The sequence below is a fragment of the Ursus arctos genome, unplaced genomic scaffold (genome assembly GCF_023065955.2).
Source record: "Ursus arctos isolate Adak ecotype North America unplaced genomic scaffold, UrsArc2.0 scaffold_31, whole genome shotgun sequence".
Taxonomy (NCBI): Eukaryota; Metazoa; Chordata; class Mammalia; order Carnivora; family Ursidae; genus Ursus; species Ursus arctos.
In genome coordinates, this window is record NW_026622997.1 from 28,107,196 (window position 1) to 28,133,741 (window position 26,546).

General features: G+C 39.5%; 1 protein-coding gene and 1 pseudogene across 1 annotated transcript; both read right to left on the reverse strand.

Annotated features, from left to right (window-relative positions):
* Window positions 1-2,890: 2,890 nt before the first annotated feature.
* On the reverse strand, window positions 2,891-5,767 carry LOC113243679 (peptidyl-prolyl cis-trans isomerase FKBP1A-like; annotated as a pseudogene).
* A 54-nt stretch (window positions 5,768-5,821) lies between these two features.
* Window positions 5,822-24,259, reverse strand: BTNL2 (butyrophilin like 2). Its single transcript, XM_026482607.4, has 9 exons — window positions 24,034-24,259; window positions 21,172-21,255; window positions 19,145-19,492; window positions 16,968-17,249; window positions 15,592-15,612; window positions 9,883-10,230; window positions 8,577-8,858; window positions 7,789-7,881; window positions 5,822-7,227 (listed from the first exon to the last, which is right to left on the reverse strand). The coding sequence occupies exons 2-9, from the start codon at window positions 21,248-21,250 to the stop codon at window positions 7,007-7,009; spliced, it is 1,674 nt and encodes a 557-aa protein (XP_026338392.3). The 5' UTR covers window positions 21,251-21,255; window positions 24,034-24,259; the 3' UTR covers window positions 5,822-7,006.
* Between the last annotated feature and the right edge of the window lie 2,287 nt (window positions 24,260-26,546).

Sequence of the window (26,546 nt, forward strand, 5' to 3'; positions counted from 1 at the left end):
GAAGTGAAGTGTCAGCACCTCCACTGCTCCTGCTCAGGCTTCTTATTGGTATTTTCTCCAAGAAAGCTATCCCTGTGTGGAGAGTAGGCCAGCTTCACTACGTATGATTTCAGCCCCTTTCAAAGAGGCAAAGGCAGAAAGAGAAATGGGACAACTGAAAAATGCCTGGGGGAACTTTCTCTTGTGTTATTTTGGGGGAGATACAGTGTCTTTTTGGGCAGCAACAATTTGTCACAAGAAAATTCCAAATGAATGCATGGTCCCTCTCCTGTTCTGGTACTCAGTGTGTATTGAAGTAAATATTTTTAAAAACCATATTTAAAAAAAAAATCTCTCTTCCTACTGTTTTCATTATCAAATATGAAGGAGGTGTGGTATTTGAAGGGAAGAATCACAGTTGAGTGAATTCTTAATACCTGTTACTACTGTTGTAGATACACAAATTTTTTCAAGTCTTGTGAAAGTTAATAGTTCAGCTAGTCCTTTCTTTAAGTTCATGTCCATCAACCTCTAACCCTGGAGTTTGCCATGCAGTGGGGAGGACTGACGTAGAACTATAGACCATTTGAGGAGGAGCCTAAGCCTCCTTCCCTCTGCGAGGGAAGCCTCACACACACACACACACACACACACACACACACACACACACACACTTTTTTTTTTACTTAAACAAATTCTTACTGGTTAGCAAGTCCTGAATTGTGTCCTATGTGAATATGTGAATGAAAAAGGAATTGATGTTGCAGTTTATACTTTCAGAGAAAAATATTCAAATAAGAATGAAGAAACATCTGGAGGCTTCATGGAGAAAGTCACTGCTAACACTGGCATATTTTTTTCCCCTTTCTGACCATCTTCTTCCCACTATTGAAGGTTTCTTTGCCTTTAGTGCAACTAAGGCTTCACTAAGCTTATGTCTTCAAGGATATAAAATTTGAGCTTCTCCTGTTAAATGAGTCCCCTCTTCCCGGAGAGAGATTAATCCACTTAGATTTTTCTACACTATTAACAGATCTTTAAACCATAAGTCTCATTATCAACCTCTCTTGTAAGATGTATCTTCTTAGCAAAATTTTACTGACACACTAACTGGTAAAACCAGTGTTGGAACCCAGGAAGAATGAAACCAGAGTCCAGAATATCAACTTTGCTGACAGTAAAGAGAATACTTACATAAAAAGCAAGCAAAAATAAAGGCAGAAGAGAGGTAAGTGAATGGTGGACAAATGTTAATAGCTATAATCAAATGGACATGATGGGTGAGAAGGGATTTCTGGACATGACAACCCTTTACGTGGAGATAACCACAAAATACAAATAAATGGGATTGGAACTATAATATAGAGCAGGAAGGATAATGGGCTCAGTTTTGGATATTTTACTTTTGTTATATACTCAGAATAATCAGCATGAGGTTTCCAAATGAGTTTTTAAGTATTTTACCTTAAGAAACTAAATTCATATTTTGTTCTATAATGGGATTCCTCCACCTGTCACTCCTCCACTCATTTTTTTTTGAGAAAAGCCAGCATAAAGCACTTCCATTGCAGTCAGAAAACTCAAAATGCTTATGTAGTGTGGGGAGGTGGGGGTGGGATAGGCAACAATAATTTCTCTCATTAAATCACTATACAGGACAGCAAAGGGGTGACAGCCGGAGGAAAAGCCAGGAAACTTTCAGCAGAGGGAGCTGAACATCAAAACCAGGAGAGGCTGAAGCTGTGATGAACAGCATCATTTTCTCAAGACAAGACCCAAGGAAGGGTTTGTCATGATGGCTGGACTTTCATTGGGTGTCTATGAACAGCACCTTCAATTTAAACTTTTGATTAAAGTTCTTAAAATTTGGAAAGTGGAGCTTGGATAGCTATGAAATTACAAAAGTCCTGAATATCCATTAGAAAAACCACAGAGTGGAAAAGAAGAAGAAGAAGAAGCAGCAGCAGCAGCAGCAGCCAGGTCACAAAGAAGGCTTCGGAGGTCCCTGCTGGCCTGGGGACAGATACCTGTAGTGTCCAACATCTCAGTCAGAATGATCTGCTTTCATAAGGCAGAGAGTTTAAGGTGAGGCTGGGGCGGGGCGCTGGAGGCAAAGGTTCTTCCCCTCGCACACTTCAGTTTCAGGTAGGGCTTTTAATTTGGCCCAGGGACATCTCTCAATTTGGAGAGTAATTCAGACCTCAACAGCGCCTCTAATCTGTTATGGCTTTGCAGTGCAGCAGCAAAAATGTTTAATATACAATGGATAAAAATTTCATCAAAGAAAAAAAAAACCAAAAAAAAAAAAAACCAAAAATAAAGATTCTTGCATCCCCTGCCACACACTTATTCCTACTTTAAAGTTAACCCACGGAGCACCTGGGTGGTTCAGTTGATAAAGTGTCTCCCTTTGGCTCAGGACATGATCTCAGGGTCCTGGGATCCAGCCCCACATCAGGCTCCCTGCTCAGCGGGAAGTCTGCTTCTCCCTCTCTCTCTGCCCCTCCTCACTGTTTGTGTGTGCTCTCTCTCTCTCTCTCAAATAAATAAAATCTTTTTTAAAAATTAAAAAAAATAAAGTTAACCAATTACTTGTCTATTTATACCTTACTAATACTTAAGTGGAAACCTAGATCCAAAAGACTGAAACTGAACCTTCACCCCAAAGCAAAAATGAAATAAAATGAGTAACTTGAGATTTATGGCCTATAGTTTAAGCCAACACACATAGGAGGAGAGAGGGAAAGAGCAAAGCTGAATGCCAGAACACATTCGTTCAGGGTCATGTTTTTGCAAAGAGTGTAGTGGAAAGTCAGGAAAAGCTCCATAGGATTCACGTGTGCATCTGGACACGCCAGATCCCTCCCTGACACATCTAAGAATGGGGAGCTCAGGGAGAAGGCCATTCCTGTCATTCCAGTTTCAGAAGCTCCATGTCAAAGAGAAGAGTGGCGTTTGGTGGTATGATGGCTGGGTGCCTGGTGGCACCGTACCATAGATGTAGTCTGGAGAGATAGTCAGTTTGGCTCTCTGACCCACATTCATGTGGACAACCCCTTCTTCTCAGCCTCATTGATCACCTCCTGCTGCCTAGCATAAACCTAAAGAGCTTGTTTCTGTCCCCAGAAGAATCAAATTTCTTTCCATCTGCAAGTATCCCCAGGTAGTGCACCACGTAGGTCTGACCATGCTTGGGGAAAGTGAACCCAACCCCTGGGATATTGTCTCCCCTGCACTCCCATGGCAGCCACCTTGGCACATGCTGGTCAGGCAGGCTGACCGACAGGTGACCTGGGGCAGCTCCCTGGCTCTTAAACGTTGTTGTTGTTGTTGTTAAGTAAGCTCAATGCCCAATGTGGCCCTGAAGTCAGGACTCAGAGCTCAAGAGTCGCATGCTCCACCGACTGAGCCAGCGAGGTGCCCCTGCTGCACCACTCATTTTAATGGGTTTTGTCCTTCTCAACTTAGAGATTGGGGATCAAAGGCTAGAGGTGGGTAATGAAAATGTGAAGGTTGATGTTCTATTGGAATCACAGTTGTAGAAATGTCAGGGATAACATCCTCCATCATATCCTCATCTCTAAGAATGGGTAAATCAACACACAGTGAAGGGTCCCCAAGTAGCCCACAGCTCCTGACAAAGTAGTGACCTTGAATTCACCATCTGACTCCCTCAATTAAATATTTATTGCTGGACTGCTCTGGCAATCCCATTCTGAGTAGACTCTATGAGGGAATGATAAGACATTAAAAAAACAAAGACTTTACTAGAATAAAGAGCTATCTCAGGGCAGGAATTATGCTTTACTCAGCATTTTATCCCTACAGCCCAGTACAGTGTATTCTACAGATAAAATATTAAATAAATATCCTATTTGTGAATCTATGAAACTAATATATGCCACTTTTCTACTTTGTGAGGATACACAAAAAAGAAAAATATTACTGCCCTTATGGAACTTTAAGTCTACTGACAGTGAGGAAAAAGTCCTGTGGAGGGGTTAACAAATTTGGTTTCTGATTTCCTTTAGTCTTTTCTCTTAAACTGAGATCTATCCAATCTATACATCTCTTCTGAGAGTCACCATGCTTTGCATGACTACAACCAGCTCTCTAAGCCTCAGGAGGGACAGGGAACTGGATCCTTGATGGGCCAATCCAGTCACTCATCCATCAGCCACAGTGACCGTATCAGTGATTGAGGTGTCTTAATCAAGTCACCAATCATTCTCTTTCCCCATGGTTTTTCAAACTGGCATTGGAACTGAGAGAGTAAATTTGGTAAGCTAAAGAAAAACATGTTTCTTAATACACAGTGAAAGAATTTGACTGATAAAAACACATTTTCTTGAGCTCTTCCTAGGAAAAATCTATATATTATATATTGGACCTGTACTAGTGCACAAAACTAACAAGCAGAAAGTTAGACTGATCAGGAAGGAAAACAAAAAAAAGGGGGGGATAGTTAACCTTCAGACTTTATTAAATAAAATATTTTTAATTACATTAAGTTAAAATAGAGTAACATTAGACATTTTAAGCAAAGCTAGCATATCTACTAATAAATTTGACTTCAAAAATATAAAGGATACATAAGAGTATATTAATGTACCAAAAGTGGTAAAACATTTGTCAAACCCCACAGAGTGCAACACAAAAAGTGAACCATAATGTGGACCCCACCTAGAGACTGTAGCTGAAAATAATGCATCATTATTGGTTCATCCGTTGTAACAAATGTACCATATCAATGCAAATTTTTAATAGGAAATTATGGGGACAGTGAAGAGAGATATGGGAATGCTCTGGATTTTTCACTCAATTTTGCAATAAACCTAAAACAGCTCTTAAAAAATGAAAATTGTTAATAAAAAAAAAAGAATGAAGTACTGGTACATGTTACAACATGGATGAACCCTAAAAATACTATGTTAAGTTAAAAATAAAAAGCCAGACACTAAAAAATCCGTACATTTTGTGATTCTATTTATATGAAATATCTAGTATAGGCAAATTCATAGAGACAGAAAACAGATTAGTGGTTGCCAGGGGCTGGGGAAAAGAGAAAATGGGTAGTGACTGCTTAATAGTTATGGAGTTTTCCTCTAGAGTAATAATCTAAAACTGGATGTTGATGATGGCTGGACAATATTGTGAAGGTATAAATACCACCGAATTGTATTCTTTAAAATGGCTAAAACGATGAGTTTTATGTTATGTGTATTTCACTATTGAAACATTTAAAAATTAAGTAAAATAAATGTGTGAATGCTGGTGGGAGAATAATACATAGTTTCAAACATAAACATATGAGTTTAAAAAACAGAGAAAAAATACTATGAGCCAAAAGAGACACTCCAGGATGTGATAGATGAGTGATGGCTATGATGGCTGCCACCCTAGAAAACAGCAGGGTATCACTGGTAGGTATTACTCATTCTCACTTCGGAAGATTTCAAGACTTTTTCCAAGTCTTTTTTTTCCATATTCTTTCTTCTTCCACTTACAGTTTCTCTTCTTTAATTCATTATAGCTTTAAAATATTTTTACCATGTATTTATTACTTATGTTTATTTATTTTGTAATTATTGATTTTAATTATGCACTTTTTTGTTCTAAAAATAAAATTGATATCTTCATTTACACAGTATAAAATTAATTTTTCTCTTTTTTCCAGTTTTATTGTGAAATAATTGACATATATCACTATATAAGTTTAAGGTGTACAGCATGATGGTTCAATTTGTATATATTGTGAATTGATTACCTCAATAGATTTAGTTAACATCTATCATCTCGTATAGATACAATGAAAAGAAATTAATTTTCTCTTGGACTAGGATTTCTTTTTCTTTAATTGTTTTTAATGTGAGTAAAGTCAACACGCAATGTTACACTAGTTTCAGGTGTACAACATAGTGATTTGACAAGTCTATAGGTTATGTAGTGCTCACAAGAGTAGCTACCACCTGTTACCATACAACACTATTACAATATTATTGACTATATTCCCTATGCTGTACCTTTTATTCTTGTGACTTATTCATTCCATAACTGGAAGCCTGTACCTCCCACTCCCCTTCACCCATTTTGCCCATACCCCTACCCTCTCCCTTCTGGCAACCATCAATTTGTTCTCTGTATTTATAGGTCTGATTCTGCTTTTTGTTTATTCATTTGTTTTGTTTTTAGATTCCACATATAAATGAAATCATATGGAATTTGTCTTGGAATAGAATTTCTAAATTTTTTTTCCACTCCAATTTTCCACTTTCTGAAGAAGTCTGGAATAGGAATTCCACGTTTCATATGATATTCAAGATTATATCTCAGTGATCAGATTTCCTCCTAGTCAGCTGTATTTTCTCTTACTCTTTTTAACTATATTTTCAATTTCCTCAGCCCCACTTGGAAAATCGTCACCTTCATAAAGAAACCCATAAATAATCTTTCCTTGCATTTCCTTCTCTAGGCCTAATTGTATTTCCCACTGGATTTTCTACATCTTTGGGCGTCACATATCAGGATGTGATCAGTGGCAGGATATCAGAGAGCTTGGGATAGGATAGTTCTCTGAAGGGATCAGTCTCCAGATCAAATTTGAAGCCAGAATGACATTAAATCATTTTGATTTAGTAGCTCATGGTATGAGCCCCTTGAAGCAGCTGGTGAAAGAAGACTGGGACTTGGAATATAATCCTTGTTTCTGGAATCCAAGGTTGTTTCCCCCCGCCCCCCTTGGAGGTGATGCAAAATCTCCTGGGTGTAGGAAAGATGTCAGGAGAAAGGGGTCAAAGAATGAAGAAGATGTATAGAGTTTCAGAGAAGAAAAGTGTAAATAGAGCACTAGTTGGTCATGTTATAAGAAGAGGTGTCCAGAGGCTAGACAAGGAAGATTTTAACCCTTCCCGGAGCTATCTTTGAGGAGAGGAGGCTTGGAGGAAAGGTAATGGCCCAGTACTGGTTTCTATAGCAACTGATTGTATGAACACATTCTCAGGTGACAGAGGGATGACTCCTACCCTCCCTATATTGCCCTTGACAATACCTGGGACCTATACTGTCTTGTCCCCAACCTCCATTTCTCAGTACCATTTCCTGACATCAGCCCCTCCTGGCCTGGCACATTGGGCAAGCTGTTGAATCTCTCGGATGTATGGCTGCATGAATGTTCATGGGTCACATGCTTGTATCCCTCAGAAAGGATCAGTCCTGCGTGAGCTGTATTTGGATCCAATGTCACATTCACTGTAGAGAAAGAAAATCCATTCTGATGATAACCAATGTGGGGAGTATTTTAAAATATAAATTACATGATAACAACATCCAAAGAGACAAACCAAAGTTATAGAGACAAGAAATTTGAAGTGAAGGAAATTTATAGGGCACACAAAACAACCTATCAACACGTAGAAGTCCTTCATCCAGAAAGCAAGAATCATCAATAAGCAAGTCACCATATTTTTAAAGATCTTATTGAAATGTTCATGCCAACAGAATCTCAGTCAGGTCTCAGCTCTCAGCCTTGAAAGCATGGATGGCTATGCTACTTTTTTCTTCTTCTCCCTTAACTAGATCACTTGGGAAAGTTCACCGGGGGATCAAATTATTGTCTTTTAATCCTTTTGTTTCTATTATCACTGTAAACTCTGATATCATTCTGCGCGGATCCTCCACAACATGAATGTAAGCCATGGATTCTCATGTTTCACTAATTGCTGAATGTTCACTGAACACCTCCCCCATGTAAGTGCACAGCAAGGCCCCCCTACAAAGGATGCTCCATACCTGACTATTTACCCGACTTACCTTTTTTACAGCTCTTCCTCTTGAGCAGGCCTACAGCTACAAGAAGTAATATCCAAATAAGCACTATCTTCCATGAAAAACTCATCATGGGCTCTAAAATGGAAAACCCAGAATCCCATTAAATCATGAACCTGGGAAAATTCCAAGATCATTCTTTTTATCTGAGCAGCTCCTGAGCTAGAGAGGAGGGTGAGAAGTGGGTCTCTCAAGGAGGAAGCTGATCTGTTCCTCTCTACTCTGCAGAAGCTGAGGGGAGACCCAAAGTTTATGCTAGCTTTACTGTTTGCTCCTGTCAGAAACACACACACACACACACACACACACACACATATATATTTCTTTCTTGTCTCTTTTCCAATTGTATCACCACCATCACTGGACTAACAAGGGTATGAAAAGGATAAAATTACCTAATCCATAGGCATAAAGAGTGTGTTAAGGAAAACTAGTTTCTAATCCCAAAGACAATCCACAGTAAAGGAGAAACAAAAAACAAAAAACAAAGTGATATTGGTTTCACATCAGAAGAAGAGAGTTTGTCCTTACAGGGATGATAAAGTTAAGTCTTAGAAGTTAGTGTATATGCAACAATATAACCTTAGGGCTTTAGTTAAGGGATGTCAGTAGGATCTCCAGGTATCTTGAAGACCAGTTTTGTAGGAGATAGGTAATTTTATCAGAGAGAAGAAAATAAAAATTTAAAAATAGTAGAGGAATAAAATAAGTAAGTCTGGGTTTGCCTTCATATGTATTTCCCAAAGTTGAGAGGAACACATGGAGTCACCAACCTAACAGAGAAAAAGTTGCTATTTTCTCCTCATCAAGAAGGGGGTTGCTTATGGAACAAGTTACGTTCACAATAGAGCTGTTTGTGACCAATAGAGATGTCTCCACATGGAACAGCCCATGGCTGCCTTCAGTCAGAACCTCTGAAAATGATGGTATTATCTTTCCTTCCATATCCTTCCATTGCACATGGGGCTCTGGGAACCACCCTTCTGAACTGCATATCAGCTCTATTTCTCCATCCTTCTGTTCCTTTATGGTGATCAATGGGGAAGAACCTAGACCTGGGGAATAGAGATCAAGGAATAAAACTTAGAGTGTCTGCAGTAGTTATGTGGTCAATAACTTCACTGAGAGGAAAGAGGGGAAAGGCTTGGCTGAGAGAACAAAGTTTATAGTGGAATTATACTCCACTTAGGGATGAGACTAGCTGGAATGGCTTCTAGTTTTGTTATGTTTGGTTTATTTTTATTTTTTGTGTTCCTAAAGTCATCCTCTCAGATAGAGTCACAGGAACAATAAATTTTAAATCCAATCTCTTCTCTTCTGTAACTGAAAACAGAATAGCTTTGACCAATACATGAATCACATGGAAATGATTAAAGAAAATGAGTAAAAGAATATCATCAAATATCAAGATTTTATAAACATGTACATCCAGTGACAGAAAAAATACAGTCCATTTAACTTCTTAGTGTGTGCCCCTGTAGATATTTCATGAATATGTCTATGAAATGAGATCCAAAATCAATGGGAGAAACAAACCAATTATCCAAGGTGTTGGCCTATGTCTTCAATGGCATTAGCTAACCTTGAAAAATCAATACTTATTCACAAATATAAACAGTGGGAAATTATGATGCAGGGAATTATTTTGTCTTTCTTCTTCCATCCTGCCAGTTCTTTTGATACTTATTATTTTTGCTTTTATTTGGACATAGTTTAGTCTTCACATAATTATACTTCCTAGTAACTACACATTGTTCAGAATTTTAAGAACATTCTGTGAAATAATGAGTTTTATGTAGATTTATGGAGTAAAATTCTCAAATTTCACTAAATGTGTGGTCATTTTACAGAGATCCTGGGAAGTGTATGAATTCTATTATACCAGAGAATTAAATCTGGTCCTCTTGGGTTTGTGAGCTTTAAGTATGTACTACAGTTCTTATGCATCAGAGTGTTCAATATAAATTTGACAAGTGAATGGACATTCCAAAAATTTCAGGTACCAGGGAAAATTTCCAGGAACTAGCATGTTAAAGCAGTAGGAACAGAGGTTGAATCCAAAACATCTGGAATCCTTACCTACTATCTTCAGATCCAAACTGGCCTCCTGATAGACACCATCTTTTCCAAAAAGGCACCGGTACTGCCCATTATCTGACGTTGTGGCATTGTGTATCTGCAGGGTCAGTCTCCCCTCATCAATGGCATCACTCACCAACATTGTCCTCCCTCTATATTCTGCCATCTGCTCTTCAGTCACATGTTCCCCATCCGCATACACGTAAACAGCAGGATAACGGTGTGATTGGACCCACCTCACCTCCATGCTCTGTGCATTAGTCTTGGGGGACAGGTAACAGGTTAATTGTATGTCTTCACCCACTCTGATGAGGATGGGCTGGGAAGGTCCAATCACTTTTAAAGAAGCTATGAAATACAACAGACAAAACTCAATGAAAGACACAAAACAGACTAATTAATATCAGTAAGAAAATCTCCAGTGGGCTTTAGAACCCATGGGCATCCCAGGGGAGATATAAGGCCCAAGGTCATCCTTTAGAGAGGGGGAGGTTTGGTGGAATCAGGATAGAGCTTGTCCCTGGAAAAAAGAACCATTAATGGAATCCACACCTGCCTCGACCTATTTCATTCAGATTACAGCCCAACAAAATAATTTTACAATTAATACTTCTAGAATAAAAATAATATTTTATCACTTCACATCTGTATGACCTCCTTAAGCTACTTCTCAATCTGTGTATGCCTCACTTTCTTAAACTGTAAAATAAATATATCACTATCAAAATCGTAAGACTCTTCTGGAGTTAAACAAAATCATCTATATAAAGCTCTTGGATGACTATGCAACGTGAGTGGAGGAATGTAGACTGTTAAACTTGAGGACACTGAAGCCAATCCTTCTGCCTTGATAATGATAAGGGATAAAAATGAGTTTCAGGTGGATTTTTAGTAATGAACTGTGAAGAAACCTTCCCCTGGTTAGATTTTTATAACATGTTATAAGTAAGATCCAGCCACCATATTTTAGTTCTGTGAGGTCCCACATATGTGGAGCTCTAAACACACACCAGGTTCCATGTCCTCAGATTATTTTGAGAACCATTATAAGACCAAGAATTGGGGAGGTTGGCAAAATACAAAACACAAAACAACAATGAATATACAAAAAGTCTAATCCTCCCATTGTGAAAATTGGAGATTTTCTCTGATGGCTTTCCTGGACACAAGCTATGTTATATATGGACACCAGTTCATTAGGCTCTGGTCATGCCAGTTTTTCTCCTTTCTAAATTGAGAGTCATCCTTTCTTATCAAATGATAAAAATGCTATCATAACATAGGTTATGATCATCTATAATAGAAATACAAGCATAAATTTGTATATTGTTGCATGAGAGTCAATGACCAAAGGCAAAATGTCCTCATTATGTAATTAGCTAAAATCTGCTAGGTACTTCTCTAGAAAGGAAACTTACTGTTAATCAACACAGTCCCAATTTTCAGATTATTCCCTTCTATTCTAGCTAAAATTTGACTCCCAATTATTTCCAGCATTATTGTTTGTTTTATCTTTCAATTTTACCTAAAACAATATCTCCATTGCATATGTATCTGTTAAAATCTGAAGACAAAAGTAGGAGTCAGAAAAAATGAACTAGGGATTACTCTGCTGCTATTTCTCCTTCCACGTATTTTATAGTAAATTAATTAATAAAACAGAGAATTTCCTTATCTCCATTACCCATATGAGTAGGTGCATTATAGATATATGAAATGCCTGTTATTCCAGAATCCAAGTAAAAAATAAAGTTGAAAGTATGGGGGAAAATTATTCATCCCAATCTGTTAATAAGTGATATTCTTCTAGAATACAAGCTCCTTGAGAGAAGCTCTGCATAATTTCCTTTCTTTATATACTTTTGTATATATTGTTTCCCTTCCACACAATTTGTGCTCACATTTACTATTTTGTTCTATTTTGGGGGTATTGTATGTATGTTACCGAAACGCCCTCTGAATATCCACTGAAAATTAAATCCTCTCTGGAGTGTGTAGTTTACTCAATAATACACCAATTCTTTGAAACATGATAATCCTATCATCATGTCATATAATCCTCTTTCAATCAGCATATTCAATTAAGTGGGCTATCTCATTTCCTCAATATGCTATATTTTATATCGTATAATATTATATTAATTATATCATATCATATTCAGACTCTTAGAGCTTGACACTACATCAGAGATTAAATTCAACATGTTCATTTTGAAGATGAGGAAAATAGAGACCAATGATTTATAAAAATCACAATAAGTGATTAAGAACTTTCACTCTTAAGTCAGATTAGAGGGCAAATATCACAATTTCTCAATGGTTTTCCACAAACCACATATGTCTATAAGATTGTTGCCAGCTGTAAAATGAGGATAAATCTATTAACTTTTACAATTATTGTAAGAAAAAGAAATAATCTCTGTCAAGCATTTAGCATCACATCTGGTATATAATTAATATTCTTTAAAACTAGTCATTATTTTTATAAGATTATTTGATGAAGGGGGATGGTGGGGGATGGGCAAGATGACTGATGAGTATTAAAGAGGGCACTTGGTGTGATGAGCACTGGGTGTTGTATGTAAGTGATGAATCACTGAATTCTACTCCAGAAACTAATATTGCACTGTATGTTAATGAACTAAAATTTAACTTAAAAAAAAAGATTTGCTAGAGTGAGAACTGGTATTCCAGTCCTAGGACTTCCACAGCAAACTCAGATTGCCAGCAGCCAACTGCAATGGGTCCTTGTCTCCAAGTTCTAATTCATGAGGATAATACAGAGGTGGCTGTCAAACTCCTGGTATCCTCAATCAACAACTCTCGAAGCTCCTGAGGGGGCAGCCCTGTAACCCCTACCTAACAGGGAGCCAGGCGGAGCTCCATATTTTCATCATGTTTTACTGTGGCCACAGAAGGCCAGCACAACTAGGAAAAACACAACACCAGATTGTATTGTATGTGCTGGGTTACCAATGGACATGTCAAAGTGGTTCAAATAACTCAGAGGAGTGACTCTTCACCTAAAGTCTTCCTGAGGATGATAGTCACTGTGGGTTTTTCATAGATGGCTTTTATGGTATTGAGGTATGTACCCTCTATCCCCATACTGTGAAGAGTTTTAATCAAGAAAAATGCTGTACTTTGTCAAATGCTTTTTCTGCATCTATTGAGAGGATTATATAGTTCTTGTCCTTTCTTTTATTAATGTAGTGCATCACATTGATTGATTTGTGGATGTCGAACCACCCCTGCAGTCCAGGAATAAATCCCACTTGGCTGTGGTGAATAATCCTTTTAATGTACTGTTGGATCCTATTGGCTAGTTGCATCTATGTTCAACAGGATGGTCTGTAATTCTCCTTTTTGGTGGGGAGATTTTGAACAGCAAAGGAAACAGTCAACAAAACCAAAAGACAGCCAATAGGTGGGAGAAGATATTTGCAAATGACATATCAGATAAAGGGCTAGTATCCAAAGTCTATAAAGAACTTACCAAACTCAACACCCAAAGAATAAATAATCCAATCAAGAAATGGGCAGAAGACATGAACAGACATTTCTCCAAAGAAGACATCCAAATGGCCAACAGACACATGAAAAAGTGCTCAACATCACTCGGCATCAGGGAAATACTAATCAAAACCACAATGAGATACCACCTCACACCAGTCAGAATGGCTAAAATTAAGAAGTCAGGAAATGACAGATGTTGGTGAGGATGTGGAGAAAGGGGAACCTTCCTACACTGTTGGTGAGAATGCAAGCTGGTGCAGACACTCTGGAAAACAGTATCGAGGTTCCTCAAAAAGTTGAAAATAAAGCTATCCTATGACTCAGCAATTGTACTACTGGGTATTTACCCCAAAGATACAAATGTAGTGATCTGAAGGGGCACATGCCCCCCAATGTTTATAGCAGCAATGTCCACAATAGCCAAACTATGGAAAGAGCTCAGATGTCCATCAACAGATGAATGGATTAAGAAGATGTGGTACACATATGCAATGGAATATTACTCAGCCATCAAAAAACTGAAATCTTGCCATTTGAAACGACATAGATGGAACTAGAGGGTATTATGCTAAGTGAAATAAGTCACTCAGAGAAAGACAATTATCATATGATCTCACTGACATGTGGAATTTAAGAAACAAGGCAGAGGATCATAGGAGAAGAGAGGAAAAAAGGAAACGAGATGAAACCAAAGAGGGAGACAAACCAGAAGAGACTCTTAATCTCAGGAAACTGAGGTTGCTGGAGGGGGGTGGGACAGATGGGTTGGCTGGGTGATGGGCATTGGGGAGGGTGTGTGTTGTGGTGAGCACTGTGTATTGTGTAAAACTGATGAATCACAGACCTGTACTCCTGACCAAATAATACATTTTATGTTAATAATTTTTAAAAAATAGGGGAGATATTTTGCATGAAAAGCAAAACAAAAAATAAATTAAGGGATTTTAAAAGTAAAAAAAAAGAGCAACCAAAAATAAAAATAAAAAAAAAAATAAAGTCTTCCTGAGGAACAGAGATGTGTCAACCTGCCCCAAACACTGGCTTGACTTTCTGATCCATAACTGGCACGTTCTGCTGGTTAAGGTTTCTGTCTGATCATAAGCAGATGCTGCCCAGGCAGAAGGGGATCTGACTTGGAAATTACGGCTCACAGGGGTGCAGCTTTCCTCAGATTGTGGAGTTACCTTTGACCTTCCCGAGGCCTTCCCTTTATCTTTATGGCCTGATGGGGTCGAAAGTGTCACACTAGACCCTGGCAGAGATTGGGGGTGTGTTTGCCACCTTGATTTTCCTCAAAAATCCCTACACGGGCTGAAAAGTATGCTCAACCTCACCTAATTTGCAATTGGCATGTGTGCACACACACATTCCTGTAACCAGTGACCTGAGGGTGAGCAGGATATTGATGGAAAATGAGTGATACAAGGTCATATGCATCTGGGCAAGGAGCAGAGTGGTTATTATGGGCTGGGAGCAGAGGTCACAGAAAGGAGGAAGATGATAAGGGGATAAAGGAGAAACTGAAAGAAGCTCAAATATCAGTTACTTTTTAAACCACTTATCTTTATCTTAGGTGCAGTAAAATAATACTACAGTCCAACTGTTAAGTAAAAAGAAAAGAAGAAGAAGAAGAAGATGGAGAGAAACAGGAAAATGAATGATCAACCCAGGCAGTGTCCCAGGCTACATCTGGGAAAGTAATGGCTCCCGCCCAATAGCGATGAGGTTAGGATCCGTTGGGGTGAGGAGAAGGTGCAGAAACCACACAAGGCCAGAGTGTTGAGGTGATGGGTGGTGACCTCCAGTTACCATGATGACACTGCCCTCACACTAGAAAGAGACTCACCATCTGTCCTATACCATCCCTTACACACAAAGGCAGCACCCTTTCCCCCAGCCAAACAGAGCAGAGATTATGTCTGTGCCCCTTACACGCATCCATCTGAGGCTCAATGGGGTCCCCGTGAACACTTGAGGTCATAGGTTACGCAGTGCAAAGGTGCCCGAAGGAGGCTGTGTTTTGCCATCCCCTCTGGTACTAACTGAACTTGAGACTTGGTAAAGTCATGCCTCTGATTCTCATCTGAATTACAAATTGTCACGGTAGCTCCCACTGGCTTTGTCCAGGGATTATCAATTCCCTTTGGGGCAAGCAGCGTCTCCTTTATACTAGTGCATCCAAGGTCTACTTACCTAGCTCATTCTGGAGTTTCTCTGGAAAAAGAACAAGAATAATATATTAAGGAATTTGATCTAAGGGAAAGGAGAGAAAATATTTAAAAAGAAAAGAAACCTCTACATTTCATTAAAAATCTCAATTCATAAAAAAGAAATTAAATACAGAAAAATGTTCTTTCCTGTAGATCACCTAGTGATCCAGCTGTTTTTCCTTTTGTTTGCACGAGAAAAAGTCTCTCAGTTCTATTCATGCTGATATGTAACATATTGATATTTAATATCTTGTAAAAATGATACATATTCTTCTTATAAGTGCATGGAAAGTATAAAAATATATGGACATAGACAATTATCACCTATAATTCCAAACTGAGAGATAAAACATATATAAATCATTTATATAATATGTATTCAGATATATATTATATATATATATTACATAATATATATTCAGCTGCTTTTGACATTCACATGTGATGTTTAAATTCTTTCATATACCATTTATATGAATAAGAATAACTGTATCGTTATATCTAAATATAGAAGGTGTCCCAAAAATCTTAGTGCAGTTTTAAGTTTTTTAAAGCCATTATTCTTTACGTGACTGGAAATGTTTATAGATAGATACATAGGTAGGTAGATAGTTGTAATCTTTCATAAATTGTCCATCGTAAGAATTTTTTTCAACCTCATTTGAAAATATCATCTTTCATCAATGCTATAATTATAGTTACATTAGATACTTAACGAGTGTTTTTTTTTTTACTGTTGTTTTTATTGCTATTTATAAATGGGGCTATAATTAAGATGCTGTTATGTGGGGCGCCTGGGTGGCTCAGTCATTAAGCATCTGCCTTTGGGTCCCTGGGATTGAGCCCTGCATCGGGCTCCATGCTCTGCCAGGAGCCTGCTTCTTCCTCTCCCACTCCCCCTGCTTGTGTATGCTCTCTCGCTGGCTGTCTCTCTCTGTCAAATAAATAAATAAAATCTTAAAAAAAAAAGAAGCAATTATGTAAATAATTGTCTCCATCTGTATTTATCTTCACATGACAGGTTCCTAGAAGCAACTGGCACAATGTGTATAGGAAAACATTTTAATTGAAAGAATATAGTTTTATTTTCTTCATCATGTGATGCATACTTGTGAGTATAGACAATTCAGAAAGAAGAAAAGGTGTCACTTGAAAATAACTGGAATACCATTAACAATAGCTATTTAATCAAAATATAGTTTTGATTAATATAGGCATAAATAGTTTATACCTTTTAATACATATTACTAAATTTTAGATATTTTCCTTAATAAAAAAAATATTAGGTGCTATGGAACAGTCCTTTCCTGTTAATCACATTGCACACTAACCCATTCATCATAGAGGTAGAGCTCTGACCTGGAATGGAGATGATTGAGCTCTTCTCCTCATTGAGGATGGGGTTGTGGATGAAGCAGGACACGGTCTCCACAGAATCATTCCTGACCACAAGAGTGGTTTCCACATAGAATAGGCCATTTTCATCTTGGATGGAATGTTCAGAGATAGCCAGCAACTTCTCTCCTGTGATATCTGCCCAATAAACCTGGGGCTCTGGGAACCAGCCTTTTGCAGTGCACACGAGCTGGACTCCACTTTCCGCAGGTCCCTCCACGTGGATGTAAGGGGCAGACCCCAGACCTGTGGAGGGAAGACACAGCCCTAAGAACTGGAGCCCATGGAAAATCACAGAAACCAAGATCCCAGTGACATTGCTCATAGGGAGAGGGCAGGAGTTCATGGGTCCAAAGGCCTCTTCCCATTCAAATTGGACTTCATCCACACTTTGCTTGTTCTCCATTCTGGGTCTTTAAACTTTAGCACATGAGCAGTATTTTTCTTCAGATCCAGACAGGAGGAGAATAAGAGAAAGGGACACAATGACATTTTGCTTATGTCACTAGTACTGCCAACAAAGCTGTGTTATGATGTATTCATTGAGCTTCCCCATGCCAAAACTCTGTCTGACATTTTAGATGATATCTTGACTCTGATTAATTAGAATGTTTAATATAAAGCCAGAAATCATCTCCAGGGACTATTCTTCACGTTCTTTTGTTGGTGGTTGTGATCTCGGGGAGCAAGTAGATAACCTGGTATGTAGAATGGGATGTCCCATGAGGAGCTCTGGTTTCTAAACATTCCTTACAGTCAATGGGAAAATGTTTTTGAGAAATCTTAGTTTTATATAGTCATGAATTTCTTTCTTTACCCGACACTGCTCTCAAGCCCAAACAAAGGGACTCTATTTCCTATAGATGATAATTCTCTATCATTTGGTGGGGAAAGAGACTCACTCCTTTCACCTACAGCCTTAGAAAATGTGTGGCTTATTTTCAAAGGTTCCTGATAGTGAACAGCTGCCTTCCTGTCTCCATATCTCAGAAACACATAGATTCTTTCATCCATCTTTGATCACCTATAACATAACAATAATGATCGTAGTCATGGGTGTTAAAAAAAAATGGTGTTAGGAAACAGCCTTAGTGTGAGTCAGAGATGGTAACATCTCCAGAGAACTATTTCCCTGAGAGGGTGAGTGGGTTTGCCTGATTTTCTTTTTAGCATATGGGGGAGTTATTCTTGCCAGGGAACTAGATGATTATTTATTTTTCAGATATGTGTTTTTCCCCTAGGACGGATCCTTTTTCTCAACTGTTTCCCACTGTGCTAATACAAAGGCTTCAGGTAAAACCCTGTCATTCACAGTGGGTATGTCCAAATGCATCTGGAGTCCCCAATTCATTGAACACTAATATTTAATAATCTCCCTAAAAGCACAGTTCTTAATCTCTTTGTTCCCAGCACTAGCTTTCTAACTAGAGGCATTCCACAAAGAAACGTAATTTTCACATTCAGTTATTGCATATTGGAGGTTGGGTAAAGAGCAATGCATTCCATTGAGATACGGTTGCTGGGCAGTCACTCACTCAGTGATCGACTTGCCCTAACACACCAGCCTGATACAGCACAAATCTGTGCCTCAATAAAATTGCCAATGACCAGATGTCATGGATTGCAATTAGTGGTCAAGAATAGTCAAAACTCCCATCCAAGTACTAACCAGGCCCGACCCTGCTTAGCTTCCGAGATCAGACGAGATTGGGCGCGTTCAGGGTGGTATGGCCATAGACTCTGGGAAACAAACTGAGGGCTTCAGAGGGGAGGAATAGGCTGGTGATGGGTATTAAGGAGGGCACGTATTGCATGGTGCACTGGGTGTTATACGCAAGTAAAGAATCATGGAACTTTACATCAAAAACTAGGGATGTACTGTATGGTGACTAACATAATATAATAAAAAATATTTAAAAAAAAAAGAATAGTCAAAACTGTGTAAGTAAAATTTGAGAAGATTGTTCAAGTGAGCTTGCTTTGAAGACTTCAGGATTACTTGCCTTCAAATGAATCAGGACAGAGGACTGGCCATTAGGAATTGCCTTGAGGATTAAAAGGGAATTTTTCAACTGGCTGTAGGCTTACCACAAATTAATATATTTCTCCCTCCAAGACTCTGTCTTTTCCAAAATATTCACCTGCTACTTTAACCAGCAAGCTTGTTTCTCCACAATAGTTATTCTCCTGGAAATGGCACCAGTATTGCCCATTATCAGATGGTTGGATGTTGTTTATCTTCAGAGCCACATTCCCCTCATGAATGCCATCTTTTATGAACTCTACCCGGCCTCTGTACTCCTCCATCTGCATCTCGGTCACATCAGCTCCATCCCAGGATGCAAACACAGGTGTGCTGGGCTCCGAGCGGTACCATGTCACCTTCATATGCATTGCGGTCTTCTTGGGGAGGAGCTGACAGGTTAGTAGGGCATCTTCCCCAATCCTGGCCAGGATAGGATGTGTAGAACTAATCACTCTCCAGTTATCTACAAAACAGAGTGAAAAGGGGGAACCAGGAAATGCCAACTGGAGATTAATGTACTTGCTTCGGGATGTCCAACCTACCAAAATGGAGGCACCTGGAGGAGGGAGGGCTTTATTTTCAATGATTTAGAGAAATCTAGCATGATGGTTTGCACATTTGGCTGTTTAAAAAAAGACAATTCTGTGTACTGAAAATAACATGCAGATCAAAAATTCGAGTGTTCTAGCTAAATCTGTCACCATCTTTGTGATTTGGGGGGCAAATCCATTATTTTCAGTGAAATTTGAGATTTGGAATCTCGATTTCTTCATCTTTAAGATGCTCAAGCCACCCTCTCTGGGTTGTTTTTATTTTCAAATAAGTTAATGTGTAAATTGATTTTTTACACTGGAAACTTTGTTAGTGACTTGTTTTATATTTTATAGTAATTTATTTTGTAGTTAGTGATTCCACTTTATATTGTTAGTGACTGATTTCATAATCATTTTTCCTAAAATTTAGGTAATAAATTCATTCATTAGATTTTTCAGCTCTTCAGGATTGCACTGGTTCTAGGTAAGGAACTGCGATTATTTTCTAACTTTAAAAATTTTTTGGTCTGGAGTAAGCAAGACTGCAGTTACTGGAGCTTTGTATGTACAATGCCATTTGTGGTGGATTAAGGGCAGTGGTTTGTCTAAGAGTTTGAGCCTTTTAATCAAATTGTGAGATCTTGTTCGACCTCTTGTCATTATCTGCAAATTGAAGGGATATTCAATGATTCCACGTGTTATTATGTTTAATAGTCTCATAAGTCATATATATTATATTCTTTCTTATCCTAAAATGCTCCAGGGCCATTTGCACTTTCTCTGCCTCATCCAATCATCCTAAGAAGGAAGGAACCCTCAACTGGCTCACTTGCTGATGAATATCAAATAGATGCTGGTCAAAAGGTCCCTACAGAGCTTAAGTGGAGATCTGCTTGCATTCTTCATTTATGGTATCCAAATATGAAGCGAGATCTGAAGTCATTCCATGTGGCTGACTTCTTTTACAGGCTAGGAAATTGCATTATACAGAGGTCAGGACAGCCTCATGTCACATCACACGGTTTCTGGCAGCCCTCAGTCTGGAGCCTGAGCCTTCTGGTGCCCTATTCAATGTTTTTCCCACTTCTGCATGCTGTATTTTCCTTGGGACTCTGGTATTTCCCCTTGACACTGAATTTTCATAATCCTTCTTAAAGGTACAATTCAGCCACCAAGATTTCCAAATCCATTTCTTGGAAATCTAATTTCTTGTTTCCAAGTATTTTTATGCCATTTAATTTGTGGTAAGAAGCAGCTATTTTTCCTGCCCCCAACGTGCTGTCCTGTATGAAAGCAGGAAAATGGATGAATAACTTAATGTGTTCCAGGTACTATTTCATGTGCAGCCTCATTTAATCCTAACGCCTGTCCTAGCCTTCAAGACATAGGCATGTTGTTATTCTTATCATAAAGTTGAGGAAACTGAGGCAGAAGTAGCTTATCAAAGGTAACCCAGCTGGAAGTGCAGGACCCTTTCTGGAACACAGATGCATTGGTTCCTGGACCCCCAGTCCTAATATTGTCCTAGCCCTTTTAATTTGGAACTCTGCATGTGGACTGTATTGCTGGGACATTTGGGTATATGGTAAAGGGAAGAAGGGCATCCCACCTGGCTGCCTCATGCTGAGCAGTATGAAGAAGAAAGAGGCAACTGCGCCAGACACACTGTATCCTGGAAAATCCACCATTCTCCCTGCAGCAAACACAAGAGAAAAATATGAGCACACCCAAATGATACTGTAATGGAGCCAGGTCACTCTGGTTGTGGTTTCCAATAGTTACATAGTCACAATGAGGAATCAACATCAACCCCTCCACAATCAAACAAGGAAATGGACTTGGCTCAATTTCTCTGCATTACTGATCATTTCTGGCCCTTTACCTTGTGTGTTGTACTTTAAGCTATGCTTTTAGGCCTGAGGGAAGATCTCTGATTGAAATGAAAAGCCCTCCTGAGTTAAAGGGACAATAATACTTACATGTTTTTAAAAATCTCCTAAGGTCCATTTATTCTGAGCACGCAGAAATTAAATAGTAGGATTCAAATATTTTTTAGTTTGAGCCTTTTAATCAAATTCTTGCCCTCCTGCCAGCCCCTCCTGCCCCTCTTCCTCACCACCCTCTCCTAGGTGTACAGGAAAGAGCAGGAAGGCTCTGAATCCTCACTCTTCAGCCAGGAAACCATTGCTAGTGCCTTGGGAGAACCCAAAGGCTGGGGCACACCTTGAAAAGTGAAGGAAAGAGTTGTGAAAATGGTGCTACAGGAAGACACTAGTAAGGAAACCACCCTAAATGGCCTTTCAGTGTCATCTTGAATAAGGAATGAATAAAAGAAATGGCCCTGCTGCAGAGATTGGCAAATGCAACATGCCCATTATACCAGCATTATAAAAATGCTTCCACACAGCTAAAAAGTTTTAAAACTACCAGGACAAAAATCGAATGCCAGCTTTAGTTTTGAAAACTGAAAAAATCAGAGTGAAAGGAGCCGAAGACTCATTCCATCTGACGGGTCCATCATCTTATTGCTTCACAGTAACTAGAAGAACGTGTTCAGGAGCAATGATAAGGTGGTGGTTGCTTCTCTTTCCCCAGAAACTAATGCCAGTAAGATGCTATAGGGCAGAGGAAAGCAACAGTTACTGAAATAGAGATTATAAACCAAGTGGTTCAGGAGATTATTTATACTCTATTATGACTGCTTTTTAAAATGATGCATCCTATCATCTGAAATGCCTCTAGGGAAACCGATACAAGCCCAGACACAATACGTAGATATATAAGAATGTTCGAATATCAATGTGAAAATGGGGTCGAGCATTAGGAGACAGCATAGACCATCCGTAGCTCGCCACTGGAGATATATCAGCCACTTCCTCTCTGAACAAAGGAGATTGCAGGTGCCTCCTCTTGTGAAAAACAGAAACGTTTTGTTCTACCCAAGAAGAGCAAATACAGCTTGCAAAACTCATGCCAAGCACCATTCCTTAGTCATGTGAACTAAGAAGGACCCATATTTGCTACAAACCGGTTTATAGACATGCATGCCTCTAGGTCTTTCATGTTAAAGCAGGGGGAGAACATACAAATGCAACTAGAACAAAATTGCTCAAATTAATGCAGCTTTTGAAGAAAGTTGTGAAGATGCATCTTAACCTTCCCTGGTGCTCAGAGAGAAATTGATGAGTGAGTATAAAGAGAGAGAATAGCTGCCTTAGACTAGGGTTCTGAATGGGAAAAGGGACAGTCTTGCCTTTGGAGGGTTTTTGGCAATGTCTGCAGACACACTGGGTGGTCACAGCTGGAGAAAGGGGACATCCAATGAGCTGCTAGCCATCCTACAATTCACAGGAAAGCCCCTAGAGCAAAGAATTATCCAGCTTTAAGTATCATTAGTGCCAAGGAAAAAGGCTGCCGTAGACCATCTCCTGTCAGAATGCTGAAAATCTTTGGCAGATTTTTAGTAAATAAACAACTGGACTTAACATTGCAAACTTTAAGTTAAAACATGTTCATTATTTGACATCTCTGTTTTACCATTTGAACATAGGCCAAGAATCTTCTGAAACTGCCAGTGCAACTAAATATGGTAAACTTTGGTATTGTCAAGAGATGTGATCTAATATGTGTATGTACCATCGAATGTTCAAAAACTCACATTTCATTTAATTTTCTGGATAAAGTGTAAGTGTTAAGGTGGGATGATAAGTGAGTGGTAAGTGATGGTTTGTGCTGAGGCATTAGGTGAACAACAATTCTGAATTCCAAAGTCTATGCATGCACTGTTAAAATTCACACCAAAGAAAACTGCAAATTACTACATGTCATGGGTCATTAGAGGTGGGTTGTTGGTTTTTTTTTTTTTTTCAGTAAAAAACCTCAGTGTTAAATTCTCAAAATGCCTAGTGACCATAGTATTTAACTGGTGAGAATAAAATTTATTCAGTTCACAAAGTTTGAAGTTTATAGATCTATATTAATTTTAAAAATAGATATAATGGATCCTATGTTAACACATTTTTATAGACAGAAAGCAAAGTAAAATAAGAATTCTAAGAGACAAGGTGACTTTGTGTTTCTTTCTGTGACCCCGAGAATCTCACTTTATTTTCTTGAGCCTCTCCTGTCTCTCCTCTCTGATGGAGACACTCATTCCTAACATTTTTTCAGCTGTTTCATTACCACAATGACAGACGAGCGAGGCCCAGAGACACAAGCACGATATCATGCATGACCGATGAACGCTGTGACCCTGCTGTCCTGAGCTGCCCGCTGCACAGCAATACTCTGAGGATCACATAAGCTACAGTTGACTTTGAAAAACACAGAGCGGGGTATGAGTGGATGCATTATGGTAAGTGGCAGAGTTTCCCTGTGGGTGCTGACTGTCCCCATGCCCCACTTCCTCATCTTAGTCGACGGCCCCAACTTCCCTGGTCATCCTCCACCAGGGACTCATCAAGCCACTCACGTGTCTCCTCTCTCCTTCAGGGTAAAACCGGGGGCTACTGGGTCTTCTCCTCAGTGGGTCTCAGGTGTGCCCTTCATCCACGCAGCAGGTGTCCGAAGGCAGGTCAGGGTCCTGGGGTGCCGACTGGAGTGAGAACTGTGGGACAGCCAGACCACATGGAGGTAGTCCCCTGGGGCCCCCGGCTTTGGGTGAAGGGAGATTGTGCTGCTTCGCCCAAGCTGAAGGTGGAGGCCCACCCTGAAAATGAGATTCCAATAAGAATAGCATGCTCACCTCCTACCTGCCGTAATCCTCAGAAAGTGAAACTCAGACAAGTGGACTTTGACTGGGTTTAGTTATGAGTTCTTCAGGCTTGCAGACAAAATTGTGACACTGGCACTCCTCACCAACCTCAGAAATCCAAGGCACTACTGCTGGCCCCATTTGACACCCAGTCTGTGCCATCTCCAGTCAGGTCTTCGCCAGCACCTGGTACTGCAGGTCTGTCCTCACCCTTCTCTCCACCTCCCACACATCAAGGGTCCCCCCCACCTAGTGTCAAGTTTGCCCTGCATGCAGTTTGCTGGGTCTTAGAGTTAGAAGCAAGACTGAAAAGCAAATGCCCCATCCCTGCTTTTACTGGTGAGAAAACAGAGGCCAGAGAAAGAGATTGTCCATCCAGGACCACGGCACCCAGCCAAGGTCTCCTATGTCCAAGTTTACCGCTCTTTTTATCTTGGTTCTTTATCCCCCTTTGCTGAGTCAGATATTGACTCTCAGATACTATGGAAATCTAATAAGCTTCTCAACCAAATGTTTGGGCACAAAAACTATAATCATTAAGGCTACAGGCACTTTTTTGGTGTGTGTTCTTGTTTAAGTTAGATTTTCCCTTAAATTCCCCTTAAGTCAATTTTCTTGAATCAGAGTGCAAGTCCCCTTGGGGTTCTGCAGAGATATTCTCAGGGATTCAAGAGTTCCAGAATAATTTAAAATTAAATGTTAGGGTGCCTGGGTGGCTTAGTCGCTTAAGTGTCTGCTTTCAGCTCAGGTCATGATCCCAGGGTGCTGGGATAGAGTCCTGAGTCAGGCTCCTTGCTCAGAGGGGAGTCTACTTCTCCCTCTGCCCCTCCCTCCACTCTTGCTCTCTCTCTCTCTCAAATAAATAAATAAAATCCTTAAAAAATGAAATAAAATTTAATTTAGATGTTCATTTCATTATAAAATATAACCATTTGTGATCTTATGATGTGATATGGCTTGAGCTGATTTTTTTCCTGAAGTGTCTTCCCTCCCCTGTTATGATAAGCCCATATTTGGGCACCTAACTTGAAGCTGCTCTTCTTAATGTAAGATTTTTTCCCTTCATCCTTCAATGTAGATGAAGACCCTTCCCACTGTGGAGAAAGAGGACTTTGTCTCTATATGCTTTCTGTCAGTTAGGTAGATGGGAGAAGTGCCCACTTTACCTCTGGTTCCCAGAACGGCTGCAGTGCCGCATACTTCCCTCTCCCACAAGAACATGGAAGCAGCAAAGGAAAGTTACCCAAGGCAAGAAGAGGTTGACCTTGTAAGGCTCAAATACGGAGGGAAAGTTTGCTACTTAGAACACTGGTGTGGAATGATACGGCAAGAGGGGAATGATGTTGTGAAAAGAACAGTCATCATCACCGATGTGGGAAGGACAGTGACCACCAGGAGGCAAGATGTGAGCAAGACATATGGAGTCACGGTGGAAATATGAGGACAGCCTTCCATACCAACCCTGCATCATCTCTACCTCAGGACTTAGAAATAAACCTAGGCAGAGGACTGGTTTTAAATTATTAATTGTTGTGAACGCGACCAAGTTTCCCCAGCAAATACTAGCTTAATTCCTTGGCTATAAGACATTATAGTGCTTGATATAAAAATTAGGATCAGTAATAGGAAAACACGGAGATTTTTTTTACACCTAAATTTGTGGTGTGAAAATATTCTACCCCTTGCAGATGTTCTGTATCACCTCCATCACACAGCATGTTGGAATTCTCCCAGGAGTCTTTAGTGCCCATTTTTGCATTTTGTTTATGGTCAGTCACACTAGTAGCAACTGCCCACTTAAGGAAGCTCCTTTAAATTTTTGTACATCTCTTCTCAAAAAGCCCTTACATATACTTTCTCAAGGGTCTTCCACTTTGGAAATAAGAACTGTGTCCTGAATTACGCTATGAATTAAGGATGTCCGTTTTTTTGTAGGGACATGTGGACAGTTGGGAGAATAAAGCAGGAAACGCTGAGGAGACCAGGCAGAACAGGGATCCCAGAGAAGGCAGAAGGGAGGACAGGAGGGAAGGAGAGTCATGCACCTACATGGTCACCAGAGGGCAGCAGAGACATTCTCACCATTCTGCCTTCGAGGGCTTTTCTTCAAGACCTGATTGACTCTGATGTTTCCTCCTTAAAATGCTGCTGTCATGTGTGACCCACATTCATGACTTCCTCAGCCAGAATGACAAAAGGAATCCTGAGCTTACAATGTCTGAGATTTTAAT